This window comes from Patagioenas fasciata, chromosome Z, assembly GCF_037038585.1.
Source record: "Patagioenas fasciata isolate bPatFas1 chromosome Z, bPatFas1.hap1, whole genome shotgun sequence".
NCBI lineage: Eukaryota > Metazoa > Chordata > Aves > Columbiformes > Columbidae > Patagioenas > Patagioenas fasciata.
Window position 1 is genome coordinate 18,618,692 of NC_092560.1, and position 22,168 is coordinate 18,640,859.

Sequence of the window (22,168 nt, forward strand, 5' to 3'; positions counted from 1 at the left end):
AAAACACCTAAACTGGTTACCCAATGCCACACATGTCGTTGTTATTAGATATCATTTACATAGTAGTGTAAATTTACACTGTATTCAACAAAAATTGAGTTAGGCCCATTCCCTGCCCCACAGAGGTTGTAAAAAATGTTCCCAAATATACAGCCATGTGGTGAGCCCATTAAAAAAGCAAGGAAATTTTCAAGCTCTGGTACTAATATTGTTTTCTAAAAATGACTCTAACAACAGGAATCCTACACACCAAGAATCTTGTATTAATAAGGACTGGGCTGAAAACAGTCACTAATGGTAAATCATGAAACAAAATCTTATGAGAATGGATGCAGCATGCTGAAATGACCTGTGGAGCTAACTCTGATGGATTTATTCAGTGCACGCCAAAAACGGAAAGGGAGTACCCTTCAGTATAAACTTCTGCCCCAACATTGCTACAGCTCTAGGGTAACTGTACACTCATGGGAAAAAAAATCACACTCAGAAGAGGCACGTACAGCACAAGGAGTTGAACAAAAGACAGAGCAAGAGCTAGCATGTAACGCGGTTACCAGCCCAAGCTGCAAAGTCTGCTTTAGAAAGCTGCTTTAGAAGCCTTTCTGTATTTCTTAAGTCGATAATGAACTTGCTACATCCCAAGACATCAGCAGCTCAGGAAACTCCCTGTGGCACAAGGCAAATACTGAAAGGCAGAGCACAGGAGGTGGAGGGCAGGTGAGTGCAGGAAAGCCAGTGCTGCTTGCCTCAGAGAGGCTGTAACTTCTGTCCTGTTAACAAAGTGCTTTAGCCATTTGGGAGAGGTTTTGGGAACTCACTCGGAGGGCGAGTGTGCTTCACAACTTTGAATGGATAAACCCCTTAGTCAGCAGGTTAGAAATAACCTTTACACTTACTCTAGATCAAAGCTCAAGTTTTCCAAGAGGGTAAAAGGTCTTTTATGTGAACAAGCTCGCAGAACAAGTCTCCAAACTGTGGGAAGTCTGATACCCCTAGTTTTTCACTAGAACTTGCCTTGGTGGAGCTATGCATCATTTATATCTATGTTAGAACAGAATCTAGGTCAGTGATCCTGGAAAAGGCTTCAACTCTTACCACCAAACCTACACTAAACAGATGTTGCCCCAGAGGCCAGTGATATTATTTTATGTGGCAGCATTTTGGACCACTGCTGTAGATCAGTGGGTCTCAGATTAGCTCATTCATGGCACAAAACAGCAGGCAAGAAAAAAACCCAAGACAGCAGATTGCCTTGAGGGTCTTGCTCTTTTGACTGCTTTCAGAACTTGGCAGCAGCAGGACACACAAACACCATATCAGTGTGATCAAAATGTTTGACTAAGCAGAGGTATGATCATGCACTGTACACAATGAAATGTAAATAGTATGCATATGCAAATGAAAATCCACATATTTCAATGAAATGTGGCTCTGCAGTCTGAGGTAGAAGGAACATACTACAATACTGTATGAACTTCATACAATATTTGGAGCATAATCATTGTGATAGAGTCTGATTGGGGAATTAATTGCAATGATAATGGCATACTCTTGATATTAACTTAAATTCTCATAAATATAGAAATGTCACTTACCTGAGAGTTCTTGTAAATAATGTGACAAGGCAGAATTTTCACCAAGATATAAAAGGAAAGGAACGGGAAACGTATTTAACAGGACAGATTATCCCATGGATGCACTTGGTGCTTTATCCTTATGACAAAATAAGTATTATAGTGTAAAATAAAGCTGCTAAAAATATTCTTTAACGTTAGAACTACTTTTCAAACACAATGTCCAATTTATTACAGAGAATTGGGAGGAAAAAATTATGTTGTGCAAAACAACTTCTCAGGTAGTCATGATTTTATCTGACTCCCACTACACAACTTCTGCCGCTATCTTTTTCCTTAGAGGAGCACAGACACCGTCTCAATCATAATTACTCATGAGTTTTCTCTTTGCTGACTCTGTGCAAATTGTAAATTATTTTGTATTTCTGCTTCCAATTTTAATGCAGTAGCAATTCGCAAAACCTAGGAAAATTTAGAGAAGGCTCTTGGTAGAGAGGGGAAGGGCAAAAGGGAGTAAAGGAAAAACTTATGTTTCAAGAATATATACTTTTGGTCTTAATTATATCACCAAAAATTACAAGAGATTTGTACTGGTGAGAACAGTGGTGTTCATCTGTATCATTCATTGCTTTTCACACTGGTTTTGAACAAGTATCAGTCCTAAGTTTACGTATTTTATGGCACATAGCAAGCAATTGCAGCACTAACTTCTCTTGCTCTGCTGAAAGAGTTTTGTCCTGATCATGGCACCAGTCTATCTGTATGATCTGTTTCTTCTCCTAAAGTAGTCAGTGGCACAGCATTTGACTCACTGTAATACACAAAGCACTTTCAAAAAGTTCTTGGTTAATTTTTCTGTTCAGTGCCACATCTAGCTAACCCTTAAATCTGCAGGTGAGCAAATGACGTGAAGTGGTCCAATCTGAGAAAAAAAAAAACAAAAGAGAAAATTCTCCTGAACTTCAGATGTGTCTCCGATGCAGTCTGCCCTTTCAGAATGAGTGATTTATTCATACTCAAAAGGCTGGCCATTGCAAGCAAGGTGGCCATCATAATTGTATTTTTCCATTCTGCTTCTGGAGCCTCTTCTGGGCATCTAAGTGATTCTGAAATAAAATGAGTGGTGTATACTATTGCCAGTAAAAGAAAAATGAGAGGGAAATACTGTTTTTGATAAGGGGAATATTTTGCATTTTTTAAATTAAAAGGTTTGGATATTATAGTTTTAAAAATAACTTCATCGCTAAATAACATAGGTATTTGCAGAACAGGAATTTGTAGTCCAGCTCTTCATCTTCTGAAGCAGTAATGAAATTGACAGCTAAGCCTCTCTAACTCTGTGGTAACTGCGCATAACGTATAAAGATAGGAAGAAATCTGCTTTCTAAGACTGTGCTTGCAGTGCTGGCAGTTAGTAAAACTGTATTCTGATTTGTTAGGTGAGTAATTTGATATGGAAGTCATCAGGGAGAACACAATAAATATGGAGCAGCAGTTCTCTTTGCTTGTTTTTGTTTTTGTTACAATTGAGTGTACTTTTCTGGTCATAAAAAAAGTACATTTTATCATCTAATTTTACAGTTATTTTCAGTAACTCCTACAAATAGGAGTATCCTAAGGTGGGGTCAACAGCAGGTTCCCAGTGAACAAACTGGGGAACTTGTAATTCGAGTGATAAAAGGGATCAGAACCAAATTCCAAATAATTGCCTAGGCTTTTCCCTATAGGTTCATTCATACCTTCAGATTTCCTAAAATAACTATCATGCTCCAAGATTTGCATTTGTTCATTTCATGCAAAGAATAAAAAAAGAACGAATGCCAAAAGTGTTCATTTTGATGGCATCTCCTCTTTCGATCAAAAAAATTGCTGCTATTAATTTTGCCAAAATGTGAACATTTCATCATGATACAGTGAGGCTTCAAAATATACATTGCAGCTACACATAACAGCTACAATTATCTCAATATTTAATTTCAAATAGACTGGCTACCATTATCTCAATATTAAATTTTTCTTGGATGTCTGTTCTTTTTAAAGACACTGCTTAACTCTTCCATTGTGTCAAGTAATAGCTAGACTTTCTATTCATTTCAGATCCTAGCTATCTTTGCTGCTTTTGCTGCCATTTCTCTTTAAACTCATGAGCCTGTGCTGCATTCCAAAATAAAGATACATTCCTTTCCATGTCTGTCTCATGAATGCAGTCCAAACCCTTTATTTAATTTTATACAATGTGCAATGCAGCAATCCCCCTTCCTTCAATATGCATATCCTCAAGTGCACGTTATGTTTTCAAAAATCATCACACACGTTGAAGATTTCTACAAATACCTGTGGAACATGAGCCTGAAGCTTTGGGGAAAAACGTGTCATATGTGTCCACAGACATTTTCTGTGCAATTCAGGGAGCTCATCTGCAACAAAAGGTTTTAACAAAGCAATAGATGCCAAGACACACTGTGCTGTTACAAGCAGTCAAAGTATACTATTCCTCAACCTTTTCTCCTTCTGTGTGATGTTTTGTAGGTACTCCCACATTTCTGTATTCCTAGCAGTATTATTTTCTGACCTATCTTCCAATATTTCTGCAAGAACCCTCACTGAGATATAATTCACGTATATAAGTCAAAGTCTTTAAAGTGTCAGATTTCACTATGCCACATAACTGTAATAAATACAGTGTTCCTCTGTGCTAAGATAAGGGGACATTTTTATATCATATTTTTTATATTTTGACAAGTCTACTGAGTTTTCCAGTAAGTCACAATAAAACTGAGAAATTGTAGTGAATCCTCACTACAGGATTTTCAGACTTCATTACTGAAACATCTTCGAATACAGAAAACAAGAAGTTTGAACCCAAATTAAAACCAATACTCTTGATAGGTCCAAAGCCTTTTCTGCAGGCATGTTAAAAGTCACACACACTGAGTCCTACAACTTCAGTTTTACCAAAATTAACATTTACAAACCTCGAGACCCAAGGAAATTTGTCCAGGGAATTGTGTAAAAAAATTCAGTTATATTGGTAGCTTAGTTAAGAAAACTCTGCTGAAAATATCTGAACTTAGGATCTGAACTCTAATTCAAAAAGATAATTCCATGAAGTAATCAGGATTTATAGAAGTCAAAAGGTCATGAATATTGTTAAAAACCAAAAGTTCTTATCAGGTGACAAATAAAGCAACTTCTTTCTGAGGAAAAGGGCAGAATTTCATATAGTACTTTAATTACTAATATTCAGGAAAACTGTATTCAAAATTTTAAGTCCCAAAACCAGATATATTAATGAGATTAAGATCTAATGTGAAAGATTCCCAAATAAATATAAATAGGTGTCACTTTATAAATTTACTCTTTTCTATGTTATGTGTGATATAAAGGCTCCTTACGTGCCTGCCACGAACCAAGGACATCAGAAAGTGTGTGACAGTCTACTGCTCATCACCGATTTTGAGTTTGCACTACTATAAATCCCAAAATAATCCCAAACTGATGGGTGCTCTACCTTCTGCTTTGAGGAAAGTCCTGTCCTTCAGGCCAATAATGCAGAAGTGTCTATTACGCGATCTCCCAAGGAAAGTGAAGACTGGGGAGGACTGCAGTGCTCTGCTCATACTTCCAACAGTTGCAAAAGAGCAGGATGAGCATCAGTGTAAGCCACTATTTACATCATCCTCTCTAAGCAGATGATGAGTTGCGCCTAGAAAGCTAGCTGAAATCTCAAGTCTTTAGAAGCAGAAGTAACAAGTACATAGACAAAATGGTTTTGTAAGCTCAGGCACAAAGGTATTTTAAGTTAGATCTTAATTGGAGGGTTGCTGACTCCATTGAGCAGGTCTTTAGCAGATATTTTCATCTAATTCTATGGTAAAGGCACACAAATCATAGAATGTCCTGAATTGGAAGGGACCCACATGGATTATCGAGTCCAATGCCTGGAAAAAAAACCAAAACAGCAGGGCAGAGTGCAAATTCAGTCCCCCACTACCACAAGTTATGCAGTCAAGTTTCCCACATTTGGGGAAATTCTGGGGGTCAACACACCTGAAGTCCAGGGAATAAGCCTTGTCCTGGGAAAGCCACCTGTCTGATCATGGTGTCTCCCCTGCCAGGTAAGAATGACCCTTAACAATGAGAAGGAACAGCACCAAACCGGGTATTTGTGTTATGGTGCTGACCTTTCCCTTCTGCAAACCCCCTGGAATTTATGTAGAAGAAACCCATAGGAGCTGACTCCAGAGAGCAAGTTCATGGTTTCAAATGGCTGAAATGATGGTGGAAGCATTGGTCCATTTTGAAACAGAAAGTGCATAACATGTATTATTTTGGAGGCTCTAGCTCTCTTATTTCAACTCAGCTTGTTAATTGTTGTTATATTTTATACAGTTGTTAATTTCCAAACAATTTCTCATTTGCAACTTTAATCTCCTGATGCTGTGCTAATATTTTCTGTTTGACCTTTTTGTTTTGTTTTGTTTTGTTTTGGGGGGGGGCTTTTTTTTGGTGTGTGTGTGTGTTTGGTTTTGTGTGTTCTTTCTTTCTTTCTTTCTTTCTTTCTTTCTTTCTCTTTCTTTCTTTCTTTCTTTCTTTCTTTCTTTCTTTCTTTCTTTCTTTCTTTCTTTCTTTTCTTTCTTTTCTTTCTTTTCTTTCTTTTCTTTCTTTTCTTTCTTTTCTTTCTTTTCTTTCTTTTCTTTCTTTTCTTTCTTTCCAAGGCACAAACCCAGTCTTCAATGAAGTTTTTGGTTTTGTTTTTGTTTTTTTTTTCTAAAACCCTGGCAAACCTATACCTGAATTTATCTAAGTTTCTAACAAATATTTTCACCCTTGATGGCTTTTAACTCCTTCAAAATATAAAGTTACTGCAAAGCTTACTTATCACTGCTTCACACTTAATTCTGTTCCTTTGCACATATTCTAGTTCCTTCTCTACACACAGAGTAAACTAGATGCAGATTAAAATAATATCTGAGAGATAAGTCCATCTTTTTTTCATTAACCGTTATTCTCATTGTGAATTAATCCAAATTCTTTGCTACAATTACAGACAATATATTTACGTAACATACATGGAAAGTGAATGCGTTGTGTATTTATTTTGGTGATATAAGGTGGTGCAGCACACTGGACTGTAGCTTTTTAATGGATCAAATAGCCCATTCCATGCTCATTTTTCAGTAGAAAAAACCTCTCAGGAAGTTCCCTTCGGTTTTAATAATACAGTCCTCGAATTTAGGTTAGTAAAACTCCAGTGAAATTGAGAGAATTGCCTCTAGAACGAAACTGGTTTGTTACTTTGCTATTAAGATTCATGGAGTTTCCTTGCCCCTGAAGTGGAATAGCGATGTACAGGGCAACATAGTCAAATAAAATTCATTTAGAGGTGGTTGCATACAGGCAGCGCAGAACACCCTTTGTGGTTCAGTTACTGCTTTCAGATAATAAAAAATCCCTACAACTACTGAAGACCTCTTTTTGGAAACCTGAGAAGAAACAGATGAAACAGGAGTGTGACCCAGTCTTACAACAGTGAATATAATAAAAAGGTGCTCAAAATGACTTATTCAACACTAATAAATACCTTCAGATATTTCACCCACCAAGGACTATTTCAGCACAGTTTTTGTGTAAGCAGAAATGTAATCCAGAGCTGCATGCTAAAAGCCCTTGCAAATGTATGCAGATGCCAGCACTGGGGAAAAGTAAACCATATCAAACTAAAAACATAAATAGAAAGCCTCCACTGTGAAAATAAAATCTTAAAATTGCTACTAAATGTAAGCAACTAATGCTTTGCAAGGTGCAGATACCAAAGCTATAAACATTCAGACCAGCTACAGACCCTTTGCTAGAAGTTTCAGATCCCTACCTCTAAAAAGATACAAGATTGCTCTAAAAGTGCAAGACTTGACAAGATTTGACTGTATGCAGTAACAAGGCCATTAGAAAATCTGTTTGCCTGTCTGACCCTGACAGTTTGTAGAGGCTCAAGATCAGTGTGAGGAGTGAAATTTTAAAATAAACATACCCTGAACTTTAGAAAAGGATGAGATTCTCTTTGCAAATAAATCATGCCCACAGATCTGAAAGGAGTTTGTAGCATATAAGAGAACTTGCAGTGTAAAGAGGAGGAAGCTAAATGGAAGGCAGGAAAGGATGAAAATAGGAAAATACTTGTCCTGGTTTTGTTAAAAGCAAGTTTATCTTTTAGTGAATTTGCCTGTCAGCTAAACCCTTCATATTAGCTGCATTTTCCTGGAGAACCAGACACATGTATTGGTAAACATGGCAATGGAATGCAAAGTTATTGATAAGCACAGATGGACATCTCGCGAGAGGGGCAACGAGAAAACAGGTGATCAAGAAACTGACCAACGGAGTATAACATTCCATTCACGTGAATACTTCATATAAAAGTGGGAGATCATGAGGATCTCATCCCTTTTGCCTTCTTTTCCCTTCCGCTTACGGCTGATGTTAGGAGAGGACCTTGCTGGTCGTCCCTGCGAACTGAGGCCTAGTGAGAGACTGAATCCAGCTCCGGTTGGCTGCAGAGTCCAGTCCAGGACTTCGGGTGCTGGCTCTGCAGTTGCTGAGACTTACAAGATTGGTTTTGTATATTTTGTATTATTTTCTCTATTCTTATTAGTAGCATTAGTAAAACATCTTTAACTTTTCCAACTCTCTTCTCTCTGTCCTTCTTTCCCTCCCGATCACCTGTCCTGAGTGGGAAGGGGGGAGAGGGAGGGGTAAAAGGGGGAAGTGGAGAGGGGAGAGGAGGTTAACAATACATCTGCCAGGGTTTGATTGTCACCCTGTAATCTAAACCCTTGACAATATTGTATTTGAAATTATTTCCTTATATGGTTTTGCACAGACATTGGTTGTGTGATGTACCAAAGAGGATTAAAATGAACAGAATGAGACAGAGAGGTTGCAAAAGAAAAACATGTCTTGAGTCATAGGCAAAACTCTAGAAAAGGCTCTGAAGAGAAGGATATATAGTGTGAATATCAGACTTATGGAAAGACTAGTACCCAAATGCAGAAGGAAAAGAAAACAGAACCATAAACATTTCTTCTTTTAGATTAACTGGCACAACAGTTTGCCATGTCTTGTGTTGAATGAGTTTACCCGTCCCTCAGAGCAGGGACTGCTTCTTACAGGTTGTTAGAAAATATGGCACAACAGAGCTGTTGTTCTGTATGCCACTTTGGGACATTACGCTGATAAGAGGATCTCATTTTTTTAAAATGAGTTTCTAAGTTCTGAGAACAATTTGGCAGAGATTATGGCTAACAATGTGCTGTTGGTTTGATGTCTTTTGTTCCAGTGTTCCATGGCTGGATAACCTGATGCATAACTGTAATCTAAACTCTACACCCTTTTTAATCTAAAAAAGTCTTAAAGCACTTGACTTACCTATGAGAGGAGAGCTCCCTGGGCTGATGGTCATTTTTGTTCCTGAGGGAGAGGTCAGAACTGAACGAGCGCTGGTCCCAGCACTGGAAAGCACTGCTGTCAAGTCTTCTAGGTAAGGAAGAGGTCGTGGAGGCTCTGGTAACAGATTGGGAGACTGAAGTGATGAGCAACAGCATAGCAGAAAACTCTTTAGGGACAATAAAAAAACCACCACCAGCTATTGCTGCATCACTTGCCATGCTGGAATATTACTATTTCAGAGAGGCAGTCTAAGCAACTTTGGGCAACTACTAAAGGTCTGCTTTTTCTCACATTAGGTGAGACATTAGACAAATTATTAAAAAAAACCCATCTGGATCGTTATGACCACAAAATGAAAGAAATTCTGTCTGAAGGCTAATACGGCATTCTGGTTGACCCTCTTCATATGTGATGAAGTTGCATGGTGTAAGGAGATACATCAGCTTCGATGTAAAAGCAAATTTATACAGCATATTAATAGAAACTGAATCAAATGTCCATGTCAGTCAGTGGAAAACTTTTTCATGTCAGCTACAACCTGGATCAAGCACTGATTAAATATGGTTATAAACCTGTCAAATCCTGTGGTATACTTGAGCAGAGCTCCAAAGGGCTGAGAGTTCAGAGGTCAAGAGGATTAGTCTATGCTGAGAACTACAAAAATTAGTTTTTTACTAACCATAGTGCTATTTTTAAAATCAATTGTGTTGCCTATCATTCCTAATTCTGTTTGTCATGGAAATGATGAGCTATTTAAGTGAATGATAGCTTCATCCTCTTCCAATTAGATCACTGCACAAACTAGGCAAGTTTTCCCTTGCTGATCACATTCAGCACCAGAAGTATGAGTCATGGATGCTTGACCTGTTTCTTTCCAGCAAGGAACTAAATATGTGATTTGCATACAAACATAAGCAGCTGGCATAATTCACACTAATTTTACATCTTTAAATACTAAGTAAGTCATTTATAACAATCAGAAAAGGATTTAGAGATCATGTGGCAGTGTTTCATTACAGGCTGAAACCCAGCTGATTTTTTTTTCAGATTTTTTTAGATAGAGTTTCTAGAACCAGTGTGGATTCACAGAGAAATCATACAAACATTCATAAAAGGGTTTTTGTGTTGTCTGTGAAACTGAGAAATCTAGCTTTAAAACTTCCTCTGGAAGCTGCATCCTCCGTGGAACCTGGACTCACACAGGTCATGAGAGACGAGGGCTGTAACAGATGCTTTAATGGTGTTGCACCAATAACAGGGATTAGATTTTAAAATTTGACACTTCACTATCAAATGTACAGAAGCAGTTACGAAGTCTGGCTGGATCATTCATCTGCCAGAGATGGAGAAATGATAGAAGATGAGTTACTAGGAAAGGAAACCCCTTTCCCACACATAGAGTTACCACCAGGTAACACTTTCACTCATGCTTCACAGCTGACATCGTCTTTTCAAATCACTCAGCTGGGTTTTCTGTTTGTTGCTTAGAAATTAAAAAAAAAAGTAAGCTTCACCCTTCACTGAACTTGGGAAGTGCTTTTTAAAAATGCATTTTGTTTATGCAACTCTTTGGTATAAAACAGGTCAGTACCACACAGCCATGTAGAGAAAGGCTGCTCAGCAGAGGCAGAGCACTTCACAGGGAAGAAGTGGCATCATTTTCCTTTCTAGAGATCCAATTTAAGAAATGGTGAATAAATACTTTTCTTAGCTAGTAAGGCTGAAGGAGTGAAATTGAATATGTCAGAACTGGAAGGTGCAGTCTTTGTGCTTAGACATTTTCTGCTTATCCATCTTCCTTACACCACCAACTTGTTTCAGGTAGTGATGCCCAGAGAACAAATGCAGACTGATTCTTTAAGTAGAAAAAGGCTGCCTGTATGCCATTCCCTCTTTCCACATTGTCTGATTAGTTCTGCAGACTAGATGTGCCAGCAGCCACATTAATAATGCTGCAAGTGGAAAATACCCTGGACTTACCAAGAACCAGCAGTTGGGAGCTTTCAGTTACTTCCCCACGAAGATTGGCTGCCTTGCAGGAGTACAAGCCCTGATCTGACAGAGAAACATTTGCAATTTGCAGCAGCCCATCATGTGGATGGTGACCAGTGGACAGCTTGACCTTGTTCTTAAACCAAGTAACTTCTGCTTCAGGAACACCTGGAAAAACATTGACAAAACATACCGCAAGTAAGATATAGTGGTTGCTATAAAGTGTCATGGTTGCTACAGACAAAATACATTAAGATAGATTAAAATAAACTTTTAAGGCAACTTCCGACTGACATTTTTTGCAGTTCTGAAGTGTTTTGTCAACTCTTCCACATTTTCTGGATTTTTGTTTCTTATATCTCTCCAAGACAGAAAAGAAGAGTTAAAACTGAAGTCTTCCCTTTTAGTGTCCTGGAGTTGTACAAGTGGACTCTGACCTCATCACATTTAGAAGCAAGCCTCTATTGGATCAGAACGAAGGTTAATCTAGCCCAGTACCCTGTCTTTGTAAGAAGCCATAGGCTGATGCCTCCCCAGCCTCCCAGTGGTTTCAGCACAGTAACTTTCTGAGCCAGATGTAGCTTCTGTGCAGGTAGAAGCCCTTCAAGAACTTCTATTAATCCATCCAATCTTATTTTTTTGAAATTATGCAAAAAAACACATTTACATCTTCAGAAAAACAGTTTCCACTGGTCTTACCAGGAATCCCTCGCCACATGTTACAGATTCATAACCCACTGTAGGAAGAATTACCCTCTTTTCTGTGCATGGATCTAAGGCCCAGCTATCTCTGCTGGGTACCCTCTTGTAGGAATGGGTTCTGATATATAGCTGGCAAGACCTCTGATCTTGAAGTAGCTAGTATTTCTTTGGCATAGGGATTTCTACCTCAATTGAAATGCATACCAGATCAGGTAATTTAGTGTCACTGACTATGAAACAATAGGTTTATGTGAAAACAGTATGGAAGTCTCAATAGATGGGATAGACCTATGGAGCTGTACCTGGGAGGAAATGATACTCTGTGGACCTATGGCTGTGAGGAGTAGCACATCACTAATCTCAACAACTGCTGGAGTACATGCTTCCCTGTTAACGGTACCCTCCTTAAGAGGGACGCAGTTAATCTCTTTCATATGAATGTGCTGTTTCCTTGTGTTTACTGTAGCTTAAGGGCATGCATACAGGCAGTTATTCCTAAGTATCTGCTGCCCACCAAAATCTTTCCCTGCCTTATGTCACAGCAACATGTCCCTCTGCCCATTGCTAGTATCTTTTAGGTTGTGTCTCCATGTCCAAAACCAAAACCTACTCTGTTTGTCAATTCCATGGGCCTGGTATCAGAAATACCTCACTTAGGCCGTGCTCACTGAGCATGACCACCCATTTTTCTGTATTTGTAGTAACCGCCTGATTGCAGGTGGCTCACTAAGCATGTACAGATGTAAGCAAGAAAGGGAGATTTTCCCTGTTCTTCCACATCAAAGCGTTGTGGTCTGTTTCCACCTCTCCCAGAGACACCTGGTGACTTTGCCAAGACATCTGGAATGAGTACATCTGAGCTTGGCAGCCAGGAAGAAAAGCTGAAGCCCTGTGAGGGCAGAAGCTTTTGTCCACATTCAGAAAGTTGCAGGAAGCAGTCTGCAAAAGATCACAGGGTTTTTCTCACTTTTGTCTAAGAGTAAACCGCACGTGCTAATCTGGACTCTTCATGGTATACCCAGAGAACTGATCATTCTTGTCTATGATGACGTTTTCCAAAGGTTTACTCTTGTTTGTGTTGCTACAACTGAGCTTTTTCAAAAGGGTGGGCGGTTGGCCTGTTTCTGACTCCCCACCCTTGCTGAGATGGGACCAGTACACAGTTCCCCATCTGGTTGCTGCTCTTTGGCCTATGTGGCATGGGTGGGCTGACCACCACTTAAAACCTCGCCCTGATTTTTTCCAGAGCATCCAGGCAGAGTCCACAGGGGAGTTCAGACAACTGCTGAATGGCAAACAACCCCAGCCCTTGAATTTACTCAAGCCTGTGTGTCTACTGTGTTTCCATTGTGGGGAAAGGAAGTTTGAGAGGTGAGCTCTGAAAAGCAAAGGAGAGAAAATGGAGACTTTCAGTTTTGCAGATCCTGAGATGGAAAATATCCCAACACTTTTTTTCCCAGTGCCACTCTGGTGAAGGGATGATCCACTCTTTTTAGCAGTCTAAGCTACCTACAGTGCACAGGTTTTCACATTATGGCTATTACCAAACTTGGGCATGGATGCATCAAGTGATGGACATCAGAAATAAACAATCACAAGATTATGAAATTACAAAGCTTTCTCCCATACTGACCAGGGTTCAGGGTTCATCTTTTTTTTTTTTAGACTAGCACAGAGTACAGCTTTCAAATTTTTCTTGAAAATAAAGAAAGACAACTGCAGATAGTGAGAAAAGAGGAAGGGATGAAGAGTGCCGAGAAGGGTAAATGAGAAAGTGGCAATGAGTATTGTATATGACCACAATCCTCAAGAGTAAGGACTCAAATAAAATAAATAAATAAACACAGAGAGACAGACAAAACTAAATTTCTTCTAGCAGTCTGTTGCTCAGATACTCTGGTGTCCTCTTCGCTATCCAAAGAAGGAACAAGAGATTGAAAGCAAGACCCCTTAGTGTTGAGATATTACTGTTGAATCTAGGAAAGGCATCCTGTACCTACAAAATGTCTGGCATCTCTGCAATAAACTTTTTCTGACCGCTATTTACTCTATAAAGTGTGTGCTTCCTCTGTCTTTAATGTGAAGTTTCCACACTAACAAGAGATTATTTGAAACTAACCTGTACAGCTGTTCCTACAGTTTGGTTTAGGGAAGATAAGCAGTGTATGTCAGTGAGCAGCAGCTTCATTTTCCTTCATGCTTTCACCTTTAGTGATGCATGTAAGCTGCAAGACAGAAATAGGAGGCAGCCAGCACAAGGATGAGCAAACACATTATTGCGCGGTATTGCCACAGGGGGTAGCAAGAGCATTTCAATCAGTTTTGTTGGGTAACACTGAATGACAGTGGACAGAGGGCTGTGTTTGCCTTGTAGAAACAATCACAAGAGACATAAAGTCTGAGAGGTGTTATTATAGCTGGAAAAAACCCTCACTTTGCTCAGCAGGTAAGCCTTTAGGTGGTGAATAGTTAACCATTTCTATTCTTCAGCTTTCCCCTCCATCACTGTGCATGTATCCAGTACAAAAAGGCTACCTGGGTTATATAGCAAGCAGAACTGTGCATGTCCATCAATAATTTTGCTAAATGAGGAGCTTTTGGGGAAAGGAAGGATAATGATGCAAGGATATAGCAGTGGTGACTTGTTTCCAATGCCACAATATTCTTGAAATAATGACTTACATGTCAGAATCTGGCATAGCAGATGAAAAAATATGGGTCACAAAGCAAGGTACAAACTAGAAAAATACATCTTCCAGCATATAGATGGAAAACAAAGGAATGTTTATGAGAGCTGAAAATACTGAAAGCTGAAACATCAGAGAGAGATACACAGGACAGAAAAGTAATGTATTTTAAGTCACTCTTACACACCTGTTCAGAGTCAGCTGTGACTAATGGTGCATGACATCTTGCAAGCAGGTGTCTCTGTTAGAAGTCTTATGGCCAGAAGGATACTATGGAGAAAGGTCCTAAGAACTAGATTTTAAAAGTTGATTTCTGCTTCTACATCCAACCATATTTTCAATAAGACTTGAGCCAGAGTGATTGAGGCTTCTGGTATCAGAATGATTATCTGTACAATTTAAGTGATGAAGTCAAAAGCAAGATTCCTAGCAATACTGATGTGATTTAAATTGTTCCCACACTGCATATTGAAGTGAAATTACCCACAGCAATCAAATTGACCAGACCAAAAATGCTGCTGGCTTTCTGAAGTTCAGAGAAAATCCCCCTGCTGAAAGTCAAGACTCTTGGGTGACTTTCAGGTGGGTGTTTAGGATCAGTTTTGGTGAAGTCTGGCAGCTCATCATCAGTTTGGCAGCTCATGGCCTGGATGGGTGTGCTCTTCGATGGATAAAGAACTGTCCAGGCCCGAAAAGTTGTAGTGAACAGAGCCAAATCCAGTTGGCAATCAGTCATGGGTGGTGTTCCCCAGGGCTTAGTACTGGGGACAGTTCTGTTTAATCTCTTTATCAATGATCTGGACAAGGGGATCAAGTGCACCTTTAGTAAGTTTGCAGACAACACCAAGTTGAGTGGGAGTGTTGCTTTGCTGGAAGGTAGGAAGGCCATACAGAGGGATCTGGACCAGTTGGATCATTGGGCTGGGGCCAATTGTATGAGGTTCAACAAGGCCAAGTGCCAGGTCCTGCACTTGGGTCACAACAAACCCAGACAGTGCTACAGGCTCAGGGAAGAGTGGCTGAAAAGCTGCCTGGTGGGAAAGGATCTGGGGCTTTTGATTAATAGCCATCTGAATAGGAGCCAGCAGTGTGTCCAGGTGGCCAAAAAGCCAACAGCATCCTGGCTGGTATCAGGAATAGTGTGGTCAGCAGGACTAGAGAAATGATTGTGCCACTGTACTCAGTCCTGGTGAGGCCCCACCTTAAATACTGTGTTCAATTTTGGGCCCCTCATCATAAGAAAGACATTGAGGTGCTGGAGAGAGTGCAGAGGCGGTGATGAAACTGGTGAGGGGCCTGGAGCATAAGTCTGATGAGGAGCGGCTGAGGGAACTGGGGCTGTTTAGCCTGGAGAAAAGGAGGCTGACGAGAGACATTATCTCTGTCTGTGACTACCTGAAAGGAGGTTGTAGCGTGGAGGGTGTTGGTTTCTTTTCCCAAGTAGCAAGTGATGGGATGAGAGGAAATGGCCTCAAGTTGTGCCAGGGGAGGTTTACATTCAATATTAGGAAAAAATTCTTGATGGAAAAGGTTGTCACACATTGGAACAGGCTACCCAGGGAAGTGTTTGAGTCACCATCCCTGGAGGTGTTTAAAAGACATATTGATGAGGTCCTTAGGGACATGGTTAGGTTAGTTTATGGTTGGACTCAATGATCCTGAGGGTCTCCTCCAACCAAAATGATTCTCTGATTCTATAATTCTAAGTCTAGGATTGACCACAATCACCTGTGTTTGAAAAAATATTCATTTACCTCTATAGACAAAGTCATGAAGTTATATCAAGTGAAACAACAACGAATTTTAAGCTTGAACAAAACCAGAATACTATTTTTGTTGTATAACTGAAATAGAATTTTATCCTGACATAATTCATATCAGGGGCCAATTAAACTGCAGTGTATCCAGGATAATTTTGTCTTCCCTTGTTTTACGGCTACTATCTATAGATTTCAGCTCAGAACACAGATTTTGACAGTTCTTATGCCTTTCATAAAAAGCTAAAGAGCAATATAAAATTACTCCCTAGGCTCTGGTAATGTTCTCTTTCATTGTATCTTGTTTTTAAGAGGCCTTCTTCAGGCTTATCAACACCTGTCAGCAGCAAGTGTATGTTTCTGTCCCTTGACAGCTAGAGTAGCTGTAGAAAATGTCATAACTGAGCCTTACACTTAATATTTCTCTTACAAATATTTATTCTGCTGTCTTGCTCACTCTCAGTAAAGATGTGTCCATATATGAGCCAGACCATCAAGATCCAATACATGCATAGTCCTTTACTACACACTGTACAGTACAGTGATAGCAACAGAGCTTATATTGATGAGATTAACAGGCACAAAATTCTGATCCGGAACAAATCTCAGTTGCTGTGCTGGCTCAGGGCATCCTGAAATTACTAGATGGAAAGTACTAGAAGGAAAAAAAAACTATAGCTTTACAAAGCTGTATGAACAGTTTATTCATCTACGTAAGTCTCCACATAATTTCTATATAAGTTAGTTTGCTTTCTAATTATGTTCACTTCCTTCTCACACTCTAATTTATTTTTTATTATCATTAACCATTGCATATTAACTTACTATGATTTGATGGCCATTTCATTGTTTATGCCTGCTGGAGAACTTCTAAAATTCATCTATTCTGAAGAAGTCACTAGAATATGACACGTTTGGTGACTGAAGCAATTGTGCATGTTTCTCTTCTTAGACCTGATCTAAATAAAAATATATTAAAAGGTTGGATAATCCCATCTCTGATGCTAAAACAACAAAAAAGTGCTTACAGTAGAAGAAAAATTATAAAATTATACTTATTGTCATGTTCTTCAACAGGTTTTATGAGATGGTGTTTGTCCAGCCATAGGTGAGACGGTTGAAAGAAATCACTCTGTTGCTGCATGTCTTACCATATGTAGCTTCTTTAAATTGCTGTTGAATTATTAACACTATTTATATGAAAATAGGACTCTAGAGCCTACAAAACATTTCTGTTCTCATTGCTCACTCTCTTATCCCCTGTGTAATGTCACAGTTTGTGGCTTATGACTTATCATAATTTCAACAGTATTGATCGCTGGTGTCAAACATAGCTGACATTTTCTGTGGAGGCAATAACAGAACATAAACTTCCACAAAGAAAATTATGATTTAAGCAAATTTATTTTGTATCACAAAAAAATTTGTTATACAGTAACACTATTAGATAGCAAAAAGCCTTCTGAGAGAGCAGACAGTGATTCTGTTGTGACACTGCTAAAATTTTGCATTGTGGACATATATTCTCACAGTAGGCAGGCTTCATAAAATTGCTAGAGATTATTTCCCTCTTGAAAAAAAGCACTGAATCTATGCCTTGACCATGCTGTGCTCCCCTCCTGTAGTTTTCTGATACCATAAGAACTGTGGTGACTTTGCTCAGCCACGTCCTGTTCTTTTCTTTATGTCTTTATACTGAAGGGAAATGTCTGCACTTCCTAAATCAGCAATCACTGTCTACATCTGTGGGGCCTCCTCATCTGCAGCTGAGAGAACCCAGAGAGAAAAATCCAAAATAATTTATATTCTTACTATAATTAGTCTCTCTCACACAATCTCAGTGCAGGCAGCCATACAGGGGACTGGAGAAAGAGAGTACGGTTTTCATATCCTGCTTCCTTGAAAGAAACTGAACATCAGTCTGATTGCAAGAGGCTGTATAGAGTCTTATGTTGAGAGGGCAACAGAATTAATTAACTCCTTCATGAAACACTAGGAAAAACAACACTGTATTTTTCTTTAATTAATCCCACCAAGAGTAATTAATAAATTGGGATCCCAGCTTAGTGTTTGCACAGCTATTGTGCATGCTTTGCTGAAGGACAGATGACCAAATAGTGAAACTTGAGCCAAATACTCTTTTTACTTAAGAATTTGCATGAGTGTGGCTGGCAGTAGTTGAAGAAAGAAAATCGGAAACCACTAAGTGCTTAAACTGAGCAAGAAGTGTACAGAAAGCAGGACATCTGTATATTTGTAGTGCAGATCCTTATAGATTCATAGAGTCGTTTTGGTTGGAAAAGACCTTTAAGATCGAGTCCAGCCACTAACCTAGTGCTGTGAAGTCCACCTCTAAACCATGTCATTTAGAGTCATCTGAAGTAGCTGCTAGGGAAAACAAGCTAAAGCAAGGGCCTAAGGGACTTAGTACAAGTCTCTACCACAGATATTTATGTAACACTCAGCATGGCTCACTGTCTTTTATAAGCTTCTCCCTTCCCGTCCTGTTCCCCTTCATACTACAGATGAAAGTGTAATGAATCAAAGGTCTGGCCCTGGGTCTTCAGAGATTTCCCAGCCTTCTCTCTTTTCCCCCACCCATCCTCTCCATACTGACACCATTCTCACCAACAGCCATAGGACTCCAACATGCAGATAAGGTCAAGATTTTTTGGTCACCATTGGAAAGAGGAAAACTGGTATTGTAAGCCTGAGGAACATTCAGTCTCTGGCTGGAAAACAGTTCCAGGGAGAACCCTGTTTCACAAGAATTCCTCTGAATTCCTGCACTCCAAGATGAAAAAAGAAACATCATAAAAAGAATGTGCTTACACACCCTTAATTTGGAAAAAGACTGTCTGGCAGGAAAAGAAGAACTAAGTGGTGTGGACTTTGAAAACCCCATCAATGAGGAAAAAAAGTCCATCCATGTTTTCACATTGTCATCAAACTTCCCCAGCAAGTAGGAATGTGTATCACTTTTGTTACATCCACATCATACTATCACATGTATCTCTAACAAAGATTTCTGTGATATTGTCCCAGACCAATTTTCTTTAGCCACTATACTTTTCTAGTTGGTATTGATAAAAGGAGGATAACTTCTCTGCTAAAAAATTAATGGAAGTAAAGAAGTTTTTCTGAGTCCTAGAAAAACCTTGCAGTTTCACCCAGCTGCCCCTAGAGACACCAATATAGGAAAGAACCCCACAGAAATTTATAGTCAAAAGGCACCTCCATGGGAGACCAAGTAATTTCTCACCTGCAACCTGGCAGCTAATGGTAACATTTGCTCTCTGGATGGTTTTCACTGTGCTTCCAATATCAACTGTAACGACAGGTGATTCAGTGTTGATCACAGTGATTCTTGATGCCTTTATCAGTGGCTTTCCTGTATAAAAGAAGCACCGCAGTTTGTCAGACCAAGCACAGTAGACTCGCATAGAACAGATGTCCTGGGACACTCTGTGTTATACTATATACACCGGACAGGTGGATAAGGGAAAACGTTGCAATATGAGGCCACCTGTTCTTTATAATATTACAGTGCCACTAAATTCCATTAGAAAAGTTGTACTGGAAAAAGGAAAAGCATACTTAGAGCAGAGGCAGAATAGCATTGAAGCCATATGGACACAAATGAGAACCAGTTGAATCAATGAACACCAGCACAATTGGAGCTGCAACAAGGTGTTCTCCTGGTACTGCAATAAAAAAACCACCCTTTTCCAAAGGCCGAACATCGGAAAAAGAAGCCTGAGGAATGACTACAGGCATATTAATAGTGCAGGAGGTTTACAGCAACATGCAAGCTGTTTCTACACATCGTTCATATGTTCTTTAACTTACAGTGGAAACACTGGGATTGAGAAGACCAGACCACAGCCAGAAAGTTTCCTCATAATGAATGGCATAAGAAGAGGGACATGAAGAAGTTCCCTTCTGTCAGATAATCTGTTTTATTTTATCTAAAGCCTGTAGTAACAGTGCTATGTGTTATCATTGTTTACCTCTAGCAAAGACACCTGCTGTGCCTGCAACAAACATTTCAAATTGTTTTCAGTGTACTTCCAGCATTGGTGGCAGCAAGCAGGTAGGTCAAGGTGTTCCCCTGCTGATGTGCATGTCTATGTGGGATCAGCTGTGGAGTTACCAACCACTGGAGGCTCCAAGAGGCTGCTTCAACTCCTTATGAAGGTACACAGCAAGGGCACGCCTACATGACACACAACAGGTCAGAAATACTGAGGCTTGGCCCTGAGCGTGAAGCAGCAGAGCTGAACAGAGGTGGGATAAGGCAGCTCCCCTGCCCCAGCCAAAATGTTCTGTAGGCAGGATATTGGAACCAGGGGCAGAAGATGACAATATTTAGAGAGTGTGGGGCTTGGTTGTTTTTGAGTCAGTGTTGTATTTTCAAACTCATCTTCATCCAAAAATCTAGAAACACATTTTTTTCCCCTTTAAAATAAATGGTTGGTTAGAAAACAGGTTCAGATATCTTCATTTGCCCACAGAAGTGGCAGTTTTAGGTTAATGTCTACCATTGGTTTAATTTGTGCATTAATCTGGAGGTGACCAACAAAGAAAGATGAAAGTGAGAAAAAGAACTTGGTTTCATTGAGGTCATGGAGAGTCCTGAAAATTTAATTCAACCCTAACTATAAGTTGCTTCATATAGCCGTATTTCCAGGGCTTTCATCTGGAATTTCTCTCATATCAGTTTGGGGTGGTGTTTTTTTTTTTTTTTTTTTTTTTTTTTTTGTGTGTGTGTTTTTGTTTGTTTGTTTGTTTTGTTTTGTGTTTTTTTGGTTTTGTTTGTTTGTCTGTTTGTTTTTTCCTCTCAGCACTTTTAATGCCTAAGAATAGCAAAATAAAATGTTACCTTTTATTGTTGAAATATCTCCAAAAGTTTGGATGCTTTGTGGCAAAGTGTGTAGAAAAGATAAATTCTTCAGCTATCCTTGAGCCTTTTATTTTCCCGATTGGTTTCCACAATCTCATCAAAAGATTAAAAATTTGTTAGCTGTTCAGCCCATAAAAGACTTGCAAACCATTGACAAAAATGGAAACATATTCTACTGTCTTTTTTTCCATTCATGTGTTAAACTAATCAAAAAACTCTTCAATGAACTAAGCTTTCGGCCTCATTCCTGATTCCTCTAAAGATGGTCTTGGCTTTCAATTTTTTTCAGAGAAAGTACTTCCATTATGCCAAAAAGGCTGTAGCTTTGTTTCAAAAACTGCTCAGTACCTCATTTTGATATTTATGGCCTCATTTTATAACATGTTCAGCTCTTTGCCTTGGATGCAAGATGGAAATTTATACCAGTTCCTAAGCAGTGTTCAGCTTGAGTCTGGAATGCATGAATGTTAATTCATCTAAAAAGGTTTCACTGCAATCTTGATAGTTAATTATAATAAGAAAAAATCTAATAGCTTTCCTGTGCTACATGTATACCTGATGCTCAGTTTATTTTTCTAGAACTTCGCACAAAATTGTCTCCACAAATTACGTTGTACACTATGGCTTTTTAAACTCACTGAAGCAATATGGACAGAATAGCAATTTTGACTGAGTATTGTTTAACCTCACTTTCAGCTTCTTGGTGGTGTAACATCAGAGTTTTACTGCAGAGCTGTTCCTTATACAACATTATACCGTCTTAGCAGTAGCACCACTGTTCTGCTACCTGGGATTCGACAAAGATATTCCCAATATACAGCATTGTAAAAAGGATCAATCTTTTTGTTTTTACCTACATATAATATGTAGCTCTGATGCACATTCTCCCTTTCCACCCTGGTGGATTAAACTGTCCTCCTTCGAAGGGACAGAAAACGTCTCTTTCTAGTTGGTTTACTGATCAGAGTTTCAGTGCTCACCATTGCTGTATTCTTAGATTTTCTTTATGCTTATCTTACCTGAAATTTTCTCTGTGTTTAGTGTAAAAACCTCAAGGTCATCAACAGCTATTCCTTCCTCAAATCATACATGATACACTGGCAGCTG

The 22,168-nt window shown here is 39.2% G+C and overlaps 1 protein-coding gene and 1 non-coding gene across 4 annotated transcripts in view; both read right to left on the reverse strand.

Moving 5' to 3' along the window:
- ADAMTSL1 (ADAMTS like 1) overlaps nucleotides 1–22,168 on the reverse strand; it is a 443,632-nt gene that overhangs the window by 19,027 nt on the left and 402,437 nt on the right. For all 3 annotated transcript variants that reach the window (XM_071802344.1, XM_071802343.1, XM_071802345.1), the window contains 3 exons: nucleotides 19,421–19,549; nucleotides 11,001–11,180; nucleotides 9,000–9,134 (listed from right to left, as the gene is read on the reverse strand). In XM_071802344.1, the coding sequence (XP_071658445.1) occupies nucleotides 9,000–9,134; nucleotides 11,001–11,180; nucleotides 19,421–19,549 (444 nt within the window). The remainder of the gene's footprint in view (nucleotides 1–8,999; nucleotides 9,135–11,000; nucleotides 11,181–19,420; nucleotides 19,550–22,168) is intronic.
- LOC136115582 (U1 spliceosomal RNA) lies at nucleotides 5,536–5,700 on the reverse strand. Its single transcript, XR_010653230.1, has one exon. It is a non-coding gene; the product is annotated as a U1 spliceosomal RNA (small nuclear RNA).